At 44.9% G+C, this 17,406-nt stretch overlaps 1 protein-coding gene across 1 annotated transcript in view; it reads right to left on the reverse strand.

Moving 5' to 3' along the window:
* Positions 1 to 17,406, reverse strand: part of LOC138265307 (cytochrome P450 2J4-like) — a 213,237-nt gene that overhangs the window by 42,713 nt on the left and 153,118 nt on the right. The window contains exons 7-8 of the mRNA XM_069212915.1: positions 11,616 to 11,757; positions 8,479 to 8,666 (exon numbers count right to left, since the gene is read on the reverse strand). Of these exons, the coding sequence (XP_069069016.1) occupies positions 8,479 to 8,666; positions 11,616 to 11,757 (330 nt within the window). The remainder of the gene's footprint in view (positions 1 to 8,478; positions 8,667 to 11,615; positions 11,758 to 17,406) is intronic.

Consider the following 17,406-nt stretch of genomic DNA (forward strand, 5'->3'; position numbering starts at 1 on the left):
TAGTAATAGTGGTAGGACTACTGGCAATAGTCAAACTAAAGGTGTAGGTGGGTTCACATTTGGGGCCATAATAGAAACTGGGGTAGGTCTCACCTGGTGGCATTGGCCTTGCCACCTTGGCTGCTTGTCCCCTTAACATGGATAAGTACAAGCAGTCAATTCAAATAAACGGTGTTGAGGCCCAGGCCAACAGGGACACAGGTGCCAGTATCACTTTGGCGACAGAAAACCGGTGTCACCTGCACAACACCTCCTTGGACAGAAGTACCAGGTTACTGATGTCAATAACTCCACTCAGTCTCTCCCCTTAGCTGTAGTGCAACTTAGTTGGGTGGAGTTACTGGCCCAAAGCAGGTGGTGGTATCACCTAGCTTGCCTGTAGACTGCCTCTTAGGTAATGACCTAGAGGCCTCAGGTTGGGCTGAGGTAGAGTTTAGGATCCTTGCATCCATGCTGGATATCCCTGAGGAATTGCTTCCTCTGAGTTCAAGTGAAATGAAAAAGCAAACAAGAGCAGGAACCCTAAAGCCTCAAGATTCTTCTACCCCACAGGTAAAAAGGGTGTCAAAGTATCCCTTCCCCACCCTACCACTAAGCATACCATTCCTGTGGTAGGAGATACCTCTCCTGGGGTGAAACCTGTACCAAGGGAGTCCACAGCTACCACAGCTAAACTCCCAGAGGTAAAAGTCCCTCTCTGTGAAACCACTAAAACAGATAAGCAGAACTGCACTGTTTTAGTAAATTTGGAGCAACCCTCTAGCCCTCCCAGAGAAACTTTAGAGCAGCAGCCCTGCACTACCTCTAAAAACATAGGACAGCAGCCCTGTCCTTATGTGGAGCCTTTAGGACAGCAGCCCTGTCTTGCTCCAACCCAAGAGGAACAGCAACCTTAAACTCTCTTAGAGCCATGGGGTCAAACTTTTTGCCCTGCTCTGGCCTTGCTGAGACAGCATCCCTGTCTAGCATTGCAATCCTTAGGACAGCTGCCCTGTCTTAACATAGGATCATAGGGAAAGTCACACTGCCCCACTTTAAAACGTTTTAATGACCTTACAAATAGGGAAGTAACTATATAGTGGATGATAACGGGAGTAACCACTCTATTGCAGAGCTACTCTCAACTTATCACCACTTAGACAATAAAATCTCAACTGGCCAAGGTTAGCCTTATTGTCCTACGTTTGGGAGAGGTGGGGTTATGTGAGAAAGTAGCCTCTTTCTAGCATGGTTACCACCATTTTTGGCCTTTTTGTCAGTGTTTGCCAGTGTGTTTTAACTGTGCCACTGGGATCCTGCTAGCCAGGACCCCAGTGCTCATGGTTTGTGGCCTACTTGTCAATTTGTTTCACTGTTTCAGTCAGTATGCTTAACTGTGTCACTGGAGTCCTGCTAACCAGAACTCCAGTGCTCCTGCTCTCTCTGGTTCCAAATTTGTACTTCCATACTGGTAACCCAGTATTTCACTCCAAATTGGCATACTGGACCCCCTTTCTAATTCCCTAGTTATGGTACCTAGGTACCCAGGGCATTGGAGTTCCAGGGGATCCTTATGGGCTGCAGCATTTCTTTTGCCACCCATAAGGAGCCCATACAAAGGCTTCTACAGGACATTGCAACCTGTATGAAATAGTGCATGCATTTTTTCACAGCCATTTTCACTGCACAAGGTCACTTATAAGTCACCTATATGTCAGGCCTTCAGACCGTGAAGGCTGGGTGCAAAGTACCTGTGTGTGAGGGCACCCCTGCACTAGCAGAGGTGCCCCCACATTGTCCAGGCCCATTTTGCAGGACTTCGTGAGTAGGGGATGCCATTTTAAGTGTGCACTGCTCATAGGTCAGTCCCTTTGTACAGCTTCACAATGGTAACTCAGAATATGACCATGTAAGGTATCTAACAACTGGGAATTGTACCCCAATACTGATTCCAGTATTGATTGCACAATTCCATGCGCTCTGGGGGCTCCACGGTGGGCCCCCAGTACTGCCATACCAGCCTTTTGAGGTTGTCACTGCAGCCCCAGCTGCTGCCACCTCACAGTCAGGCTTCTGCCCTCCTGTGGGTTGAGCAGCTCAATCCCAGGAAGGCAGAACAATGCATTTCCTTTAGGAGAGTGATATTACACCCTCCCCCATTGGAAATAGGTAAGTACAACCATGGGAGGGGTATCCTCCCAGAGCCTCTGGAAATTCTTGGAAGGGCACAGATGGTGCCCTCCTTACATAATCCAATCTACACAGGTTCAGGGACCCCCACTCCCTGGTCTGGCGCAAAACTAGACAAATGAAAGGGGAATGACCAATCCCCTGTCCGTCACCACCCCAGGGGTGGTGCCCAGAGCTCCTCCAGAGTGTCCCTGGGTTTTGCCATCATGGATTCCAAGGTGGTGGGGCACTCTGGGAGCATCTGAGTGGGCAGTGCCAGTAGACCACATCAGAGACCCCTCCTGATACGTCCTTTCCAGGTTAGGTGACCAATCTCCCTCTCAGGGCTATTTATGGTCTCTCCTCTGGGTTTTTCTTCAGATTCGGATTGCAAGACTCCCACAGGAATCCTCTGCATCCTTTATTTCATCTTCTTCCGACAGATCAACCGCTGACTGTGCCAGGAACTCTACAAAACTGCAACAAAGAAGCTAAGACTACTTCTGCAACATTGTATCTTCAGCTCCTGCCAGCAACTGCAACGGTTTCCAGGTCATGCATCCTCGAGAACTGCCTGTTTTCAGCCTGCACCAGAAGAACTGAAGGAATCTCCCATGGAGTGACGGAGTCTCTTCCCTGATTCAGCAGGCACCTCTCTACAGCGACGACAGGTGGCTTGGGTCCTCTCTCCAGATGAAAGGCGTGGATCCAGCAACACGGATGGTGTACTAAAGTGACTCCGGCAGTCCCAACGTCTAGCTGTCCAACTTTGGTACAGGTAAGAGCTTGCCTCCCCATACAAGACAGTACCCACATGCACCACGTGACATGCAGTTGCCAAGTCTTGTGTGCAGCCTTCCAAGAACTTCTTCATGCACAGCACAGCTTAGGCCCCCAGCACTCCATCCTGCGATGCACAGCTCCCTGAGTGGTTCTCCGGCAGCGTGGGAATCATTTGTGTTGTGCTGCATGGGCATCCATTTGCACCTCCTTTGTCCCCGTGCTGTGGGACTTCTGTGCACGATGCCTGGTCTTCTGGGGGCTTTCTGAATTGCTGAGAGTCCCCTCTGTCTCCCCCTCCTGGGTGGAGGCCACCAGGTCCCTCCTGGTCCCAGGCAGCACCATTTTCCGTAAACCGCGTGTTTTGCGTGTGCCAAGGCTTGTTGGTGGAATCCAGCAACGTAAACCATACTGCATTCATCCATCTGGCGTGGGACATCTTCAGCACCAACCAGGAACCCGCATCTGTCTTCTTTGGTCCAATACTGACTTTGTCTTCTCACTGGTAGTTCTTCTTTTGCACCTTCATCCGGGTTAACAGAGGCTCCTGTTCTCCCTGGACTCTTCAGTGCTTCTTGGACTTGGTCCTCTTCTTCCACAGGTCTTTAGGTCCAGGAATCCATTATTGGTGTCTTGCAGTCTCTTCTGGTTCTTGCATTATCTTTTATAACATCTCTGTTAGTGTTTTTTGGAAACTTGGTGTGTTGTACTCTTGCTTTCCTGGGCTCGGGGTGGGGTACATTACTTACCTTTGGTGTTTTCTTACACTCCCAGAGCCCCTCTACACACTACACTTGCTTAGGTGGGAAACCGACTTTGGCATTCCACGATTTTAGTATATGGTTTGTGTCCCCCTCGGCCCATTGCAACCTTTTGTGATTTTTCCATTTTTGCATTGTTTTCCTACCCTGTATTTACCTGTTTTTGGTTACTAGTGTATATATTGTGTAATTTGCTTACCTCCTAAGGGAATATAGGCGGTCATTCTGACCCTGGCGGTTGAAAACCGCCAGGGCAGAGTGCTGCGGAAGCACCGCCAACAGGCTGGCGGTGCTTCTGGGGCAATTCTGACCGCGGCGGTAAGGCTGCGGTCAGAAAAGGGAAACCGGCGGTTTCCCGCCGGTTTCCCACTGCCCCAGGGAATCCACCACGGCGGCGCTGCAAGCAGCGCCGCCATGGGGATTCCGACCCCCTTCCCGCCATCCTGTTTCTGGCGGTTTTCACCGCCAGAAACAGGATGGCGGGAACGGGTGTCGTGGGGCCCCTGGGGGCCCCATTGAGATTTTCAGTGTCTGCTTGGCAGACACTGAAAATCACGACGGGTGCAACTGCACCCGTCGCACACCAGCAACTCCGCAGGCTGCATTCAGAGCCAGCTTCCTCGTTGCTGGTGCTTTCCCGCTGGGAGCCCAACCCGCCACACTCATAATGTAGGGGTCTTCAGCACCAGCCCGTCGGCGATGAAACCACCACTGTGGCCAGGGCCATCAGAAGACTGCCAGGGTCATATTGAGGGTCTTTTTCTTGGACAGTATCTAATGTTGCGGCAAGGAACAGTATCTTCCTGGATGGAGGAGTTGAGGATCTTTGATAATCCACAAGGAGACCTAGTTTGTGAACTAACCTTAGGCAAGCCTCTGTGGCCCTGGATGCTTGAAATGCTGTTGGTGCTTTTATCAACAAGGTGTCAAAGTAGGATAATACCTGATGACTGTCCTTAATGAAAAAAGCTGATCGGAAGCCAAATGGGAGAACTTTGATGCATGGGTGGGAATGTGGAAATATGAATTCTGTAAATTCAGAGCTGTCATATGGTGCCGGAAAGGATGACCATGTAAATGGATTGTTTCCGGAAATACTTGTTTAATTTCCATAGGTCTATAATGGATCGCAACTCCTATCGTGTCTATTAGGAAAAACAGAGAATAGTAGCCCGTTCCTTGCTGAGAATGTCGGCCTTTCTTTATGGAACCTTTGGTTAGCCCAACTAGCTCTCCCTTCCAAAGCAAATAGAGATGAGGTGGGCACCCACGTTTTGGTGGAGTAGTGCGCGGAATCTGGGTGAGCTCTAACATCTAACTATATGTGATGAGATCCAGGACTTATTTGTCTGATGCTATTTTATGCCATATTTGACCAAACTTTGGAATTATTTCTCCCACAGGATGGCATAGACAACACCAGATTGTTGTCATGGTAGGTAAGCTAGCCTAAGGGCTACTCAGAGGGCTGATAAGTCTGATACCTCTGTTATCCTCCTTGATACAGACAAGGTCTCTTTTGCCGGTCCCTCTCAAGTGTGTTCTTTCGAAACTGTAATGTGCCAAAAGCTCTTGCAGTGTCAGAGTCAGCCTTGACTGATTGCAAGGCATCGTCGATATGCACGCCAAACAGAGCGTTGGCATGGTAAGGTAAAAATATTGGATACATTTGCACCTCAGATTCTAAATGTTGTGGCCTTGAACCAACCTTGGTGACTAAGGACCACTAGTAGGCTGGCATCCTGATCAGGGCCTCAAGGACAGACTTGCCCCAACTACCTTGACCCCAGCACCTGGATAATGCCTACTGTGCATCTTACCCCCATGTGGTGCCACACCACTGCAATGCATCTCGTCCCAGCTGTGTCAGAACTGCTGCACCAGAGCACAGGACCTCTTATTGCAACCTGCAGTTTCGAATGACTTTGTACCATAGCCCACAAATTCCTCAGAACTGCTGCTGCATGACGTACCCTCGACGCAGGACTTCGCATCATGAGCCCTTCATCAGTGGCCTCCTAGTCGACAACGTAGGACTCTGCATCACAGCACTGCAGCTGCCTAAGAACTGCTGCTGCATGACCCATCCTCAACACAGGATCTTGCAATGCTCTGCAAACCAGGATTGAAGTATTTTGTTCAGGGGGGATAAACTGGTCCCTGTATCCAACCCACGTTCCATCGCGGTGGGACCTGAACTTGTGACTTTGTTCCGGTCCAGCACGATCAGATAACCACAATTGGTACTTCGTGCTTTTAGGCACTGTTTTCACTTACATCTTTAAAATTGCATATCCCTAGTTCTTCTTATTGGATTTTTGTCATTTTGGTCTAACACATAATTTATTACATTTTATTTTACTATATTGTTCTAATAAGTGTGGGATTTTTCTTGTGTTGTTTTATCACTTTATTACTGTTTGAAATGCTACATAAATGCTTAACACATTGCCTCTAATTTAAGCCTTTCTGCTTATGCGCCAAGCCACCAGAGGGTTAAACACAGGTTAATTTAGAGTTTGATTGTGTTTCACCCTGACAAGAATTGTGTTTGCTGCTTAGTAGGGTTTCACCCCCCTCAACCCCCCTTTCCAATACTAAGAAATAGTTGCACCAGAATAGTCTATATAAGATACCTCCATACTTTCACAATTGTTTAAAGCTATTTTAAAGATGGCCAAGTCATGTCAAAGATGACTGGGGTGGCATAGCAAAGGTGTTCTGGACTTAAATACAAATATAAAATTGGCCCACCATGGCTCCTATTTGGGCAGTAAAATATACAGGGTGCTGCCCCTGCTGCATCATTGAAAACCATGACCCTGGAATGTTAGTTCAAAAAGGAAGAGTATAGAATAATGTAAAGTTGGAACTAAGCACCAACCTGCCAATAAAGCTACTTCAATCCCATGTTTAGGGTCGAACTCCTAAAATCCAGATACCTTTGTTGAATCATGGAGATTGCTACTCTTTCACAATTGGCTGGAATTGAGGGTCACAGTAAGAAAATAATCTATTGTGGACTCCATATTTGATGATATTCAAGACAGTAAAGGGATTGCTTACTCTTGAAGAGCTTTATTTTTGACCAGCAGATATTTTATGAACTTTGCTGTGGTATGTTTAAGGTACATGTATCGATATAACGTTTTACAGTCTCTGGGTAGTATAATTCTCTGTGGGTATAATGTGGGATTGAAAGCGCTTCATTTTTGGAGAGTAGACAACATATTCATGTACTCATTAATGTGACTTGTACAGTTGCTGACAAGGAATTGATAACTACTGAGATGATATCCCTGGTATCGGTGGCAGGAACATCCTTTCTATTGGAGTTTAGTTTCTAGGAGAGTTGGAGTTCATTACCATGTTAACCTGCACCTACTAAACCCACTGTCAACATCCACTTCCAGCACAGATTGGACTGAAAACAGATAGGCACTGCCATTTGCTGCATATTATGACAATGCACTGATTTTATGTTCCCTTCCTAACACGAAACAGCTCCTGACCATACATCCAAGCCCCACAAGAGGCAGTATGTGTTAGAGAGTACAAGAGAGTGCACATGAGACAGTGCAAACATATCTATATCACGCTCCATGAAGTGCCAGGTGAGGGGAGACACCTTGATGCTATCCAAGACAGTCTCCTGGATGTTCACGAACACTGTAAGAAACAGCATCTACCCTTGCAAAAATACATATGTTCTTTTTGATTTTTAAACACCTGGATGTTGTCTATGGGGGAATGAACCAGTCTAAACAGGCGTGGTGTCATCATGCTCTTGGAAGTAGTATGTTCATATACCTTAGATGTATCCCTGCTATAGTGAGGCACTAGTGGGTTGACATCAGTGAGATTGTTTGGTAAGCCCTGATGAAAGTACTTTAAATTCATTACTAGAATTTTGTGAGTTCTCTGTAAGGGAGAATAGGGTTGACACTGAATTGTGCACATACCCTCCTAACTGGCATATTAAAAATTAACTACTGGCATATTAAAAATTAACTGTTAAATATGCTAGGAGTATGCTCAGTTACAAATATGCCCTTTTATGTGTTAAGAAACTAAAATATGCTGTATTTCCATAATTTCGAAAAATGTCTTTGTCGATATTATGAATTCACATTGAGCCTCCTCTCCTTTTAATATGCAGCCCTGGTAATTCAAACAATTTGTGACGTCACAGACAGGGACGCTGTTAAGGACTAGAATGCCGGCACATAAGTGTGAGGAATGCCCGTAAGAATTTGTTTGGGGACAGGGAACACGTTCATCATAGCTTGTTGGAGAAATGCCTTTATTCTCTCTGTGGGGAGGTGTACCCAGTGTGGACTTATTATCGGTTTATGAAATACACTACACCATCATGCCAGTCTTCCCAGAACTCTTGGTCGGATTTGGAGTGCTGGAAACTGACTCTAACAGCAGCATAATGATTTTGTAGCATTAGCCAATGGCAATTTTGACTAAAAAGGCCTACACACTGGCTCCCTGATCAACATTTTACTGAGAAGAAACATTTGGTTCTTTTTGGGGCCACATCCAGAAAATATTTAAGGAACATGGTTAAGTTGTCATTAATATCCTAACACAATTTATTATAGTTGTAATGACTTCAACTTCAACCATACTTTAAATTGTCAGGAACGTCCCATTTGAGCACTTTACAAAGCACTAGACAATAAATATAAAAAACACCCACTCAATAATGATATTGAGCCATGAGGCCTATACTTTTGGAGGACAATCAACAGAGTGTGAAATATTAGGTAACTGTATGTACCTTCTTCAGGTGTACCCCCTGCAGCATTGTTTCCTTTATCACCTGCCTCACGATGCCAACAGAAACAACATCGCTGATGCGGTTGATTTCATGAACCACAGCGTTGGTGTACGGCAGCCTCTTCCGATCCTCATAATTGATGACTTGTGTGGGTCCAAGAACAGCATCCAACTCCTGCTGAACTTTCACTGCGGACACATATTCCATTATCAGAGGAGAAGGTGACATATGTGACTTGCATGCCTAACTTCCCCTCACATTAAGCCCTGGCATGGGTTCCCTAAAGGACCAGAAATCACTTCCATACTATTAGTGCTATGGAATCATGGTCTCATTTCCGTACGGTGGTATGGGATAAGGGTCCCATTTCTATATGGTGTCATGAAGAGTGTGTGGACTCATGGTATAATTTCTAGATGGTGTTATGAAAAATGTAAAAAAATTATAGTCTCATTTCCATACGGTATTATGAATCATGGTCTCATCGCTGAATGGAGTTATAATTAGTGTTACAGAGACATGGTCTGTTTTCTGTACGGTGTTATGAAGATTGTTATGGAATCATGGTCTCATTTCAGTACGGTGTTATGAAGAGTGTTATGGAATTAGGATCTCTTTTCTGTATGGTGTTATGAATAGAGTTTTGGGCTCATGGTCTCATTTCCATTTGGTATTATGAATCATGGGCTCATGGCTGTATGGAGTCATAGTTAGTGTTACGGAATCATGGTCTCATTTCCGTATGGTGTTCGAAGAATGCTATGGGATCATGGTTTCATTTTCTTATGGTCCCATGAGTAGTGTTATGGAATTAGGGTCTCATTTCTGTATGGTGTTAAGAATAGTGTTTTGGAGTCATGGTCTCAATTCCATACAGTATTATGAATCATGGTCTCATGACTGTATGGAGTCATAGTTAGTGTTACAGAATCATGGTCTCATTTCTGTAAGGTGTTATGAATAATACAATCATGGTCTCATTTCCGCCCTGGTTTTATGAATCATGGTGTCTTGGCTATATGGAGTTATAACACATGGGATTCTGGTATCCCTCTATGAACTCCAGTATCTAATTTTCTTATTATCGTCCACTTGTAATGCACCCAGTCACCGATTAAAGAAAATACATCAGAACTTGATTATTATAGGTTATTACAGTTGAGTCCTAACCTCAAAAGTCCTGCTGCCAGCAGCCGAGGTGAAAGGCAGGTTCAGTCACAGAGCATAATTGAAGCAGTTGTTTAAAGCAACACAAACAGAACATTGCTTTTCTTTCTTCTGTATTTTTAGCTTGAAATCAATGACAAGCAGAGAGAGCATGTATATTTTGTTGCACAGCTTTGATAGAGAAAAGTTAGAATGTTTCTGCATGTTTCTACACATTCCGTGCTAGTGTAGCTTTTTTTTAACTTACTTCTTTTGAACTGTTTCTGATATCTTTTTGCAACAAATAACAGGTCTTTGATGTGTTTAATTTTGCACTGGGAATTTTATTTTTATCCTTCATCTATGCAAACTTGCTCACTTTTTTCTGTGTATTATTATTAATGTTTTAGAACGGTGGTCTCATTTGTGTATGATGTTACGGATAGTGTTGTGGAATCTTTGTCTCATTTCTGTACAGTAGTATGAATAGTGTTGTGGAATCACTGTGTCATTTCTGTATACAGTGTTATGAGGAGTTTTGTAGACTCATGGACTCATTTCCATACGGAATTATGAATAATGTTGTGAAATTATTGTCTCATTTCTATACAGCAGCGGTTCCCAACCTTATGACTTCTGTGGATCCCCACTTTATCATTACAGGAACCCAGAACCATTATTAGAATCCATGGACCCACCACTGAGTCATTACTGGAATCCAGAAAGCCAGGCCTATACATTGTTGATTATTTGAGCCACAAGAAAATACACAAAAAAATACAGAAACACGCATTCCATCAAACACATACACAAATCATAACACATTTAATCTGAAACGAATAAGATAAATAACATTTAATAGGAAGGTTGGAGCTTTTCTAAATTCAATTGAAGCCACATATTGTCCTTAATATATTCTGCTTGATGCACTTGCACTGCTCCTATGAATCAATTTGAGGATATTAATTTTCATCATCTGATTTCAAATTCCTTTATTTACATTACACTTTAAATGCTTCCCTGTACTTACTTGAAGCTCTTTGTGATGGGGTGATCAGTATAGGGAAAGGTGCGGAAGACATTGTGATGCGAAGGGTTAATTAGCTTGAGCAGTGTAGATGAGCGTGATGCCTGCTAAAACCCCCGAACAACGTGGAAAAGTTCATGATATTATTTTCAAGCTTGTTTGTGTAGAAGACTCTGTCTCAACCTTGAGAACAAGAGTACAGGGAGAAGATGGAATGAAAACAAAGGCTGGGGAAGGGCAGAGCAGCCAAGTGCTGATAACATAGCTAGAAAATGCCAGAAAGAGATAGAATCCAAGCTTCAAGTTATTTAAGCACTGAAGTGCGGGTGAGGGATTTGAAGCTCGCAGATGGGGTTGTGAAAGCTGCCATGGCCCAGCGTTGCCTCCCTGTTTTGCTGTTCAGAGACCGTGACGCTTGAGAGGGAGAGAGGTCCAAGCAGGCGGTAGAGGGCTTCCCAGCTTTTCATGGACTAAGTTAAGTTCCACACAGGGATGAAAGGCCTTTGTTTCTCTGCTCTATTATTCTGATTGATTATTATGCTTGCACTGTGTTTATAATCTGAAGTATTCAGCTTGTTTATATTTTGCTTCCTGAACATCGTAGTGTGATGCATTTTGGTATACAGTTAATCAAAGCTTATATCTGTCAATGAACTCTTTGCTTATATATATGCATAGATGCTCTTTGTAGTGTATTCATATATAAATAGATGCTTTTCATTGCTATTCTTATTCTACTATTGTTGATGTGCTAAATACATATATTCACCTGAAATTCTAGTAAAGCTAAATTGTATTCATAATTGGCGTGTGGTCCTTCATTGAGCGTCGTTATTGACTTATACCGAACAGGTGTCAACCAGTCACCTGGATAAGACATGGGGCCTTGAAATACTTTTAGCTAACTATCTAAACATACTGACTTCTGTGTATTTTCAAATGGGAAATGCTGCCCATGTCTCACCTTGGATATCTTGATGGTTCAACATGTGGATGATTGACCAGAGCAGCGTCGTTGTGGTGGTCTCTGTCCCAGCCATGAAAATGTCTATAACAAGGCGAATCAAGTTTTCTTCATTAAGTGCGGAGGTCATTTTGTCAGATGCCTAGAATGGATGAGGAAGGTCACTATAACCGGGGCATTTAAAAAACAGAAGAATCAAGCAGCTTTAAAGATATGACAAGAGACAAGATGAGGATTCCTAATATCTCCTGGAGGATACTATAGAAAAGATACGACCCCCAACATAAACACTATAAAGCATCTCTGAAGTCCGGTGCAGATGGACTCCACCGTAAGGTCAAGAGAGCAGATGTTCAATTGAAAATACTACAGGTCATAACATACAGGTTCATGTCATTTTGAGCAGAAGCAGGCACACGTCGCCATGTAGCCTTGGGCTACATGCAACACTGTTAGTGTCGATGATATCATGGCAGGCTTTTTAAAATTGAGTTACTCTGTGTGATATTTTTGTAGGGTCAAAACCGGCTGCATTTTTACAAAGCCGCCATGCCTAGCTTCCCCGCCTATCTTCCAGACAACCTCACCATCTCTCGGGGTTAAGAGCACACCTGCAGCAAGGAAACAATGAGACTGCATACTAAAAGGGTAAAAAAGAAAAAACAAGGCTTCACACCTTTTCCACCTATCTGAAAAAACATACCCATATCCATCAGGACCGCCCTAGCACTGCTCCAATTTTGTAATGTGTTTAAGATGCACCTCTTGAAAGAACACTGCATCACAATGCATGAACAGTCCACAAACCAGGTATCTATCCTATCAGGGGTTGACTTTATGCCAGACTTTGACTATGTACAGAACTCTACTGCCTTGTGGCTAGGTTTGTGCTATATAAATACCATATACATGAAAGGTGCTTTGATGGGTTTGAGGGTATGTTTGTACAGTATAAAGCTGTAAATGAAAGTAATGCACCATTCATAACCAATAAACTACTGTTAGGGGAGCCACGATTTCAAACTCCCTACAAAGATGAGATGATATACCCTTGGAATTTAGCAACGTCATTTGCCAACAATATTTTTTAAAAACTTTTTTTAGAGAATACCCTCTTAATATTATTTGAAGGAGATTTCTAAATACTGTTTTCAGCTAATTTGATTCTATTCCTATGCTTGAATAGCATACATACATTTTCCAACTATATTCTTGACACCTCCATTGAACACAGCCTATAAAACCTTTCTAGATTGGACTTCTCTCCTTGCTCAAATGTATTTTAGAAAACAAACTTTTGTTTTATCTCAGTTTTCAGGTAATGTGGATGCTCACATTCCTTAGGCACACATACAACAAAATGAGTCATACAGTACTACAAAATCTTTCAATTCATAAAATAACCTACGCTATAGAAAAACACAGGTAAAAAATCTTGTACATAATATAATGCTATAAATGAAAAAGAGTACACTGTTCCAAAGAATCTGTCAGTGAGGACGAGAAAGTGTCAGTGATGTGGTAGGAGTGCCCTCAAGCATCAAAATAAGACGCTAAACATCATCATTGGGCTAACTCCTCGTCAGACCGGCACTGCAACATCTGACGGGCCACCACACAAGTGGTGGTGGCACTAGACCGAAAGTAGTATCGCAGATCCAGTGGAGTCTGCAATACGTGCTGACAAGGAAAAGTAGAGTGAAAGGTGTGTTAAAATTGGCTATGAACACCCAGTGTCTCAATTTAATTGCTCAAAAATGGGGATCAGGCCAAGATTAAAAATTAGTTAAGGAGTACTTGAAGGGAGTAATGAACGAGTTATTTACCTTCGGTAACGACTTTTCTGGTGGATACATTAGCTACCTGTGGATTCCTCACCTCATGAATACTCCCATGGCGCCAGCATTCTACGGAAATCTTCTTACTAGTCTCTGCACGTCGACGAGGACGTCACTGTCTCGCACGCGACGCCGTCTGACGTCATACAGGCAATAAGAGGTCCTCGACGACGTGCGGACGTCAGTACCAATCATTTTTTACGTGCATGAGAACAACCAGGCAATGCAATGAAAGAACAAAGCAACATCCATTATATTGTAAAAATACACCACATTGTATGAATAACTGTAAATCTTTTTTATGTACATATATATATATATATATATATATATATATATATAAAACTCTTTCTTTTAAAAATATATACACACACCAAGTATATACATAAAGATATATACACATATACCCATATATATATATAAATATATTATATATATACATCTATTGCACCCTCAAAGATCAAGAGGAGCGCACTCAAGGATTACTTGGCAAGACCATAAAGGCAACGGGGAGGCGGGTGGGACCGTGAGGAATCCACAGGTAGCTAATGTATCCACCAGAAAAGTCGTTACCGAAGGTAAGTAACTCGTTCTTCTGATGGATACAACTACCTGTGGATTCCTCACCTCATGAATAGAGTCCCAAAGCAGTACCACGCCCGGCGGTGGGTGCCTAAATGGTCAAACCAAGAAATCCTGCAGCACTGACCGTGCAAAATGGCCGTCCCTTCTAACCTCAGAATCTAAACAGTAATGTTTTGCAAAAGTGTGAAGGGACGACCAAGTTGCGGCCTTGCAGATGTCGACCACAGGAACACCTCTGGCTAAGGCCGAAGTGGCCGACTTAGCTCTGGTGGAATGAGCTCTAATGCCCTCAGGAGGATCCTTCTTTGCCAAAGAGTAACATATTTTAATGCAAAGAACAACCCACCTGGATAGTGTTCTCTTGTGGACTGCCTTTCCTCTCCTCTTGCCCACGTATCCAATAAACAGCTGATCCTCCAGCCTGAAATCCTTTGTTCTATTGATAAAGAAGCTCAACGCTCTCTTTGGATCCAGACGGTGCAGTCTTTCTTCCTCTTTGGAAGGATGAGGCGGAGGATAGAACGTGGACAAAGTAATTGCCTGAGCCAAATGGAAGGGTGAAACAACCTTCGGGAGGAAAGCAGCCTTGGTCCTCAACACCACCTTATCCCCATAAAAAGTTGTATAAGGGGGTTTTACTGATAAGGCCTGCAACTCACTCACTCTCCTTGCTGATGTTATAGCTATCAGGAAGACTGTTTTTAAAAACAAATACCTTAAGGGGCAAGAATGCATAGGTTCAAAAGGGGACCCCATAAGGGAAGTCAGGACTAAGGACAAATCCCATTGCGGCATAACGAATGGCTTTGGAGGATATTGATTTAGAAGACCTTTCAAGAATCTGATAACAATAGGGGATTTAAATAAAGATGGTTGGTCTGGAAGACATATGAAGGCTGACAAGGCCGATAAATAACCTTTAATGGTAGCCACTGCACAACCTTTCTGCGCCAGAGATAGAGCAAAAGACAAAACGTCCGATAGATGAGCTTGTAAAGGATCAATCTGCCTCTCTCCACACCACGCAACAAATTTAGACCACCTATTAGCGTAGATAGATTTAGTGGAGTGTCGCCTGGCCGCTAATATAACATCCACTACCTCAGGCGGGAGAGAGAAGGAACTCAGGTTGCCCCGTTCAATCTCCAGGCATGTAGGTGCAGACTCTGGAGGTTGGGGTGTAGAACCTGCCCCTGCGACTGCGAGAGGAGGTCTGCCCTGAAAGGGAGACGGAGCGGCGGGCACGTTGAGAGTTGGAGAAGGTCGGAGTACCACACCCTCCTTGGCCAATCCGGAGCTATTACGATTACTAGAGCCCGGTCTTGGCGAATCTTCCTCAATACTCAAGGAATCAAGGGTATGGGAGGAAACGCGTAAAGCAACTGGCCGCACCAGGTCATTTGAATCGCGTCCCCCAATGCTTCCTGCATCGGATACTGAAGGCTGCAGAACAATGGACAATGCGCGTTCTCTCGAGTGGCGAACAGATCTACCCGAGGAAACCCCCACTTATGGAAGATTAAACGGACTTGATCTGGATGGAGACGCCACTCGTGGTCTGCCGAGAAGTGGCGACTGAGACTGTCCGCACGCACGTTCAAGACTCCGGCCAGATGGTTTGCTATCAAGCAAATCCGATGGTCCTTTGCCCAGGACCATAGTCGAAGAGCTTCTCTGCAGAGAAGGTACGACCCCACTCCTCCCTGCTTGTTTATGTACCACATCGTGGTAGTATTGTCCGTTAGGACCTGTACCGACTGACCACGAAGGGAAGGGAGGAAGGCCTTGAGAGCCAGACGTACAGCCCGTAACTCTAACAGATTGATGTGAAAAATCTGTTCCTCTGGAGACCAAAGACCTTTGATCTCCAGATCCCTCAGATGAGCTCCCCACCCTAGAGTGGAAGCATCCGTTATGACTGTGGCCACTGGTGGCGACTGCTGGAACGGTTTTCCTTGTGAAAGATTGTTGCTTGCAATCCACCACTTCAAATCCACAGCAGCATCTCTGGAGATCTTGACAGTACCCTCTAGATCCCCTCTGTGTTGAGACCACTGCCTTCGGAGGCACCACTGAAGAGCCCTCATGTGCCAGCGAGCATGCGTGACCAACAGAATGCAGGAGGCAAAAAGACCGAGCAGACGAAGGACCTTGAGGACTGGAACTACCGCTCCGTTTCGAAACATTGGAACCAAATCCTGAATATCTTGAATCCGCTGAGGCGGAGGAAAGGCCCGACCCAATGTCGTATCCAGTACTGCCCCTATGAACAGGAGGCGCTGAGAGGGCTCCAGGTGAGATTTGGGCTCGTTCACCGAAAAGCCCAGGTCGAACAACAACTGGGTTGTTGACTGCAGATGACGCAACACAAGCTCCGGGGACTTGGCTTTGATCAACCAATCGTCCAAGTAAGGGAATACTGCTATCCCCTTCCTTCTGAGCTCTGCCACAACCACCGACATCACCTTCGTGAAGACTCGAGGTGCTGAAGTAAGACCAAACGGAAGGACCGCAAACTGGTAGTGTTGCGATCCCACCACAAACCGGAGATACTTCCTGTGTGACTTGAGTATCGGGATATGAAAGTAAGCATCCTGCAAGTCGACAGACACCATCCAGTCTTCCATGTTCAACGCCAAAAGCACCTGTGCTAGGGTCAGCATCTTGAACTTTTCCTGCTTGAGGAACCAATTCAAGATCCTCAGGTCCAGAATTGGTCTCAAACGACCATCCTTCTTGGGAATCAGGAAATACCTTGAGTAAACTCCTTGACCCCTTTCCTGCTCCGGGACCAACTCCACCGCGCCCTTTAAAAGGAGGACTTCCACCTCCTGTTCTAGCAACAGGAGGTGTTCTTGTGAACAATACGAAGGGCGGGGCGGGATGAGGGGCGGAAACTCCCGAAAGGGAAGGGTGTAGCCTTTTCCCACAACACTGAGAACCCAAGTGTCCGACGTAACAGTCTCCCATTTGGTGAGAAAATGCTGTAATCTTCCCCCTACAGGAGAGGAGTGAGTGGGAAATGGTGGAAGCCTAAGGCTGCTTCCCCTGCTGCACCCCGCCAGAGGATGAGGAAGAGGCAGAGTGCTGCTGAGAGGCTCCCCTGGTGCGGACCCTACCCCTCCCCCTAAAAGATCTATAGGGGTGGGAAGAGGCAGGTTGCTGATATCTTCCCCGAAAGGAAGAGGAGGAAGAGCCACGCCCAAATCCACGAAACCTCCTGAAGAATCTGGAAGAGGCCGTGGAAGAAGGAGCTTGGAGTCCCAACGACTTAGCCGTGGCCCTGCTCTCCTTAAAACGTTCCAAGGCCGAATCAGCCTTAGCCCCAAACAGTTTGTCCCCATCAAACGGGAGATCCAACAATGTGG

The sequence above is a fragment of the Pleurodeles waltl genome, chromosome 11 (genome assembly GCF_031143425.1).
Source record: "Pleurodeles waltl isolate 20211129_DDA chromosome 11, aPleWal1.hap1.20221129, whole genome shotgun sequence".
NCBI classification, from domain to species: Eukaryota; Metazoa; Chordata; class Amphibia; order Caudata; family Salamandridae; genus Pleurodeles; species Pleurodeles waltl.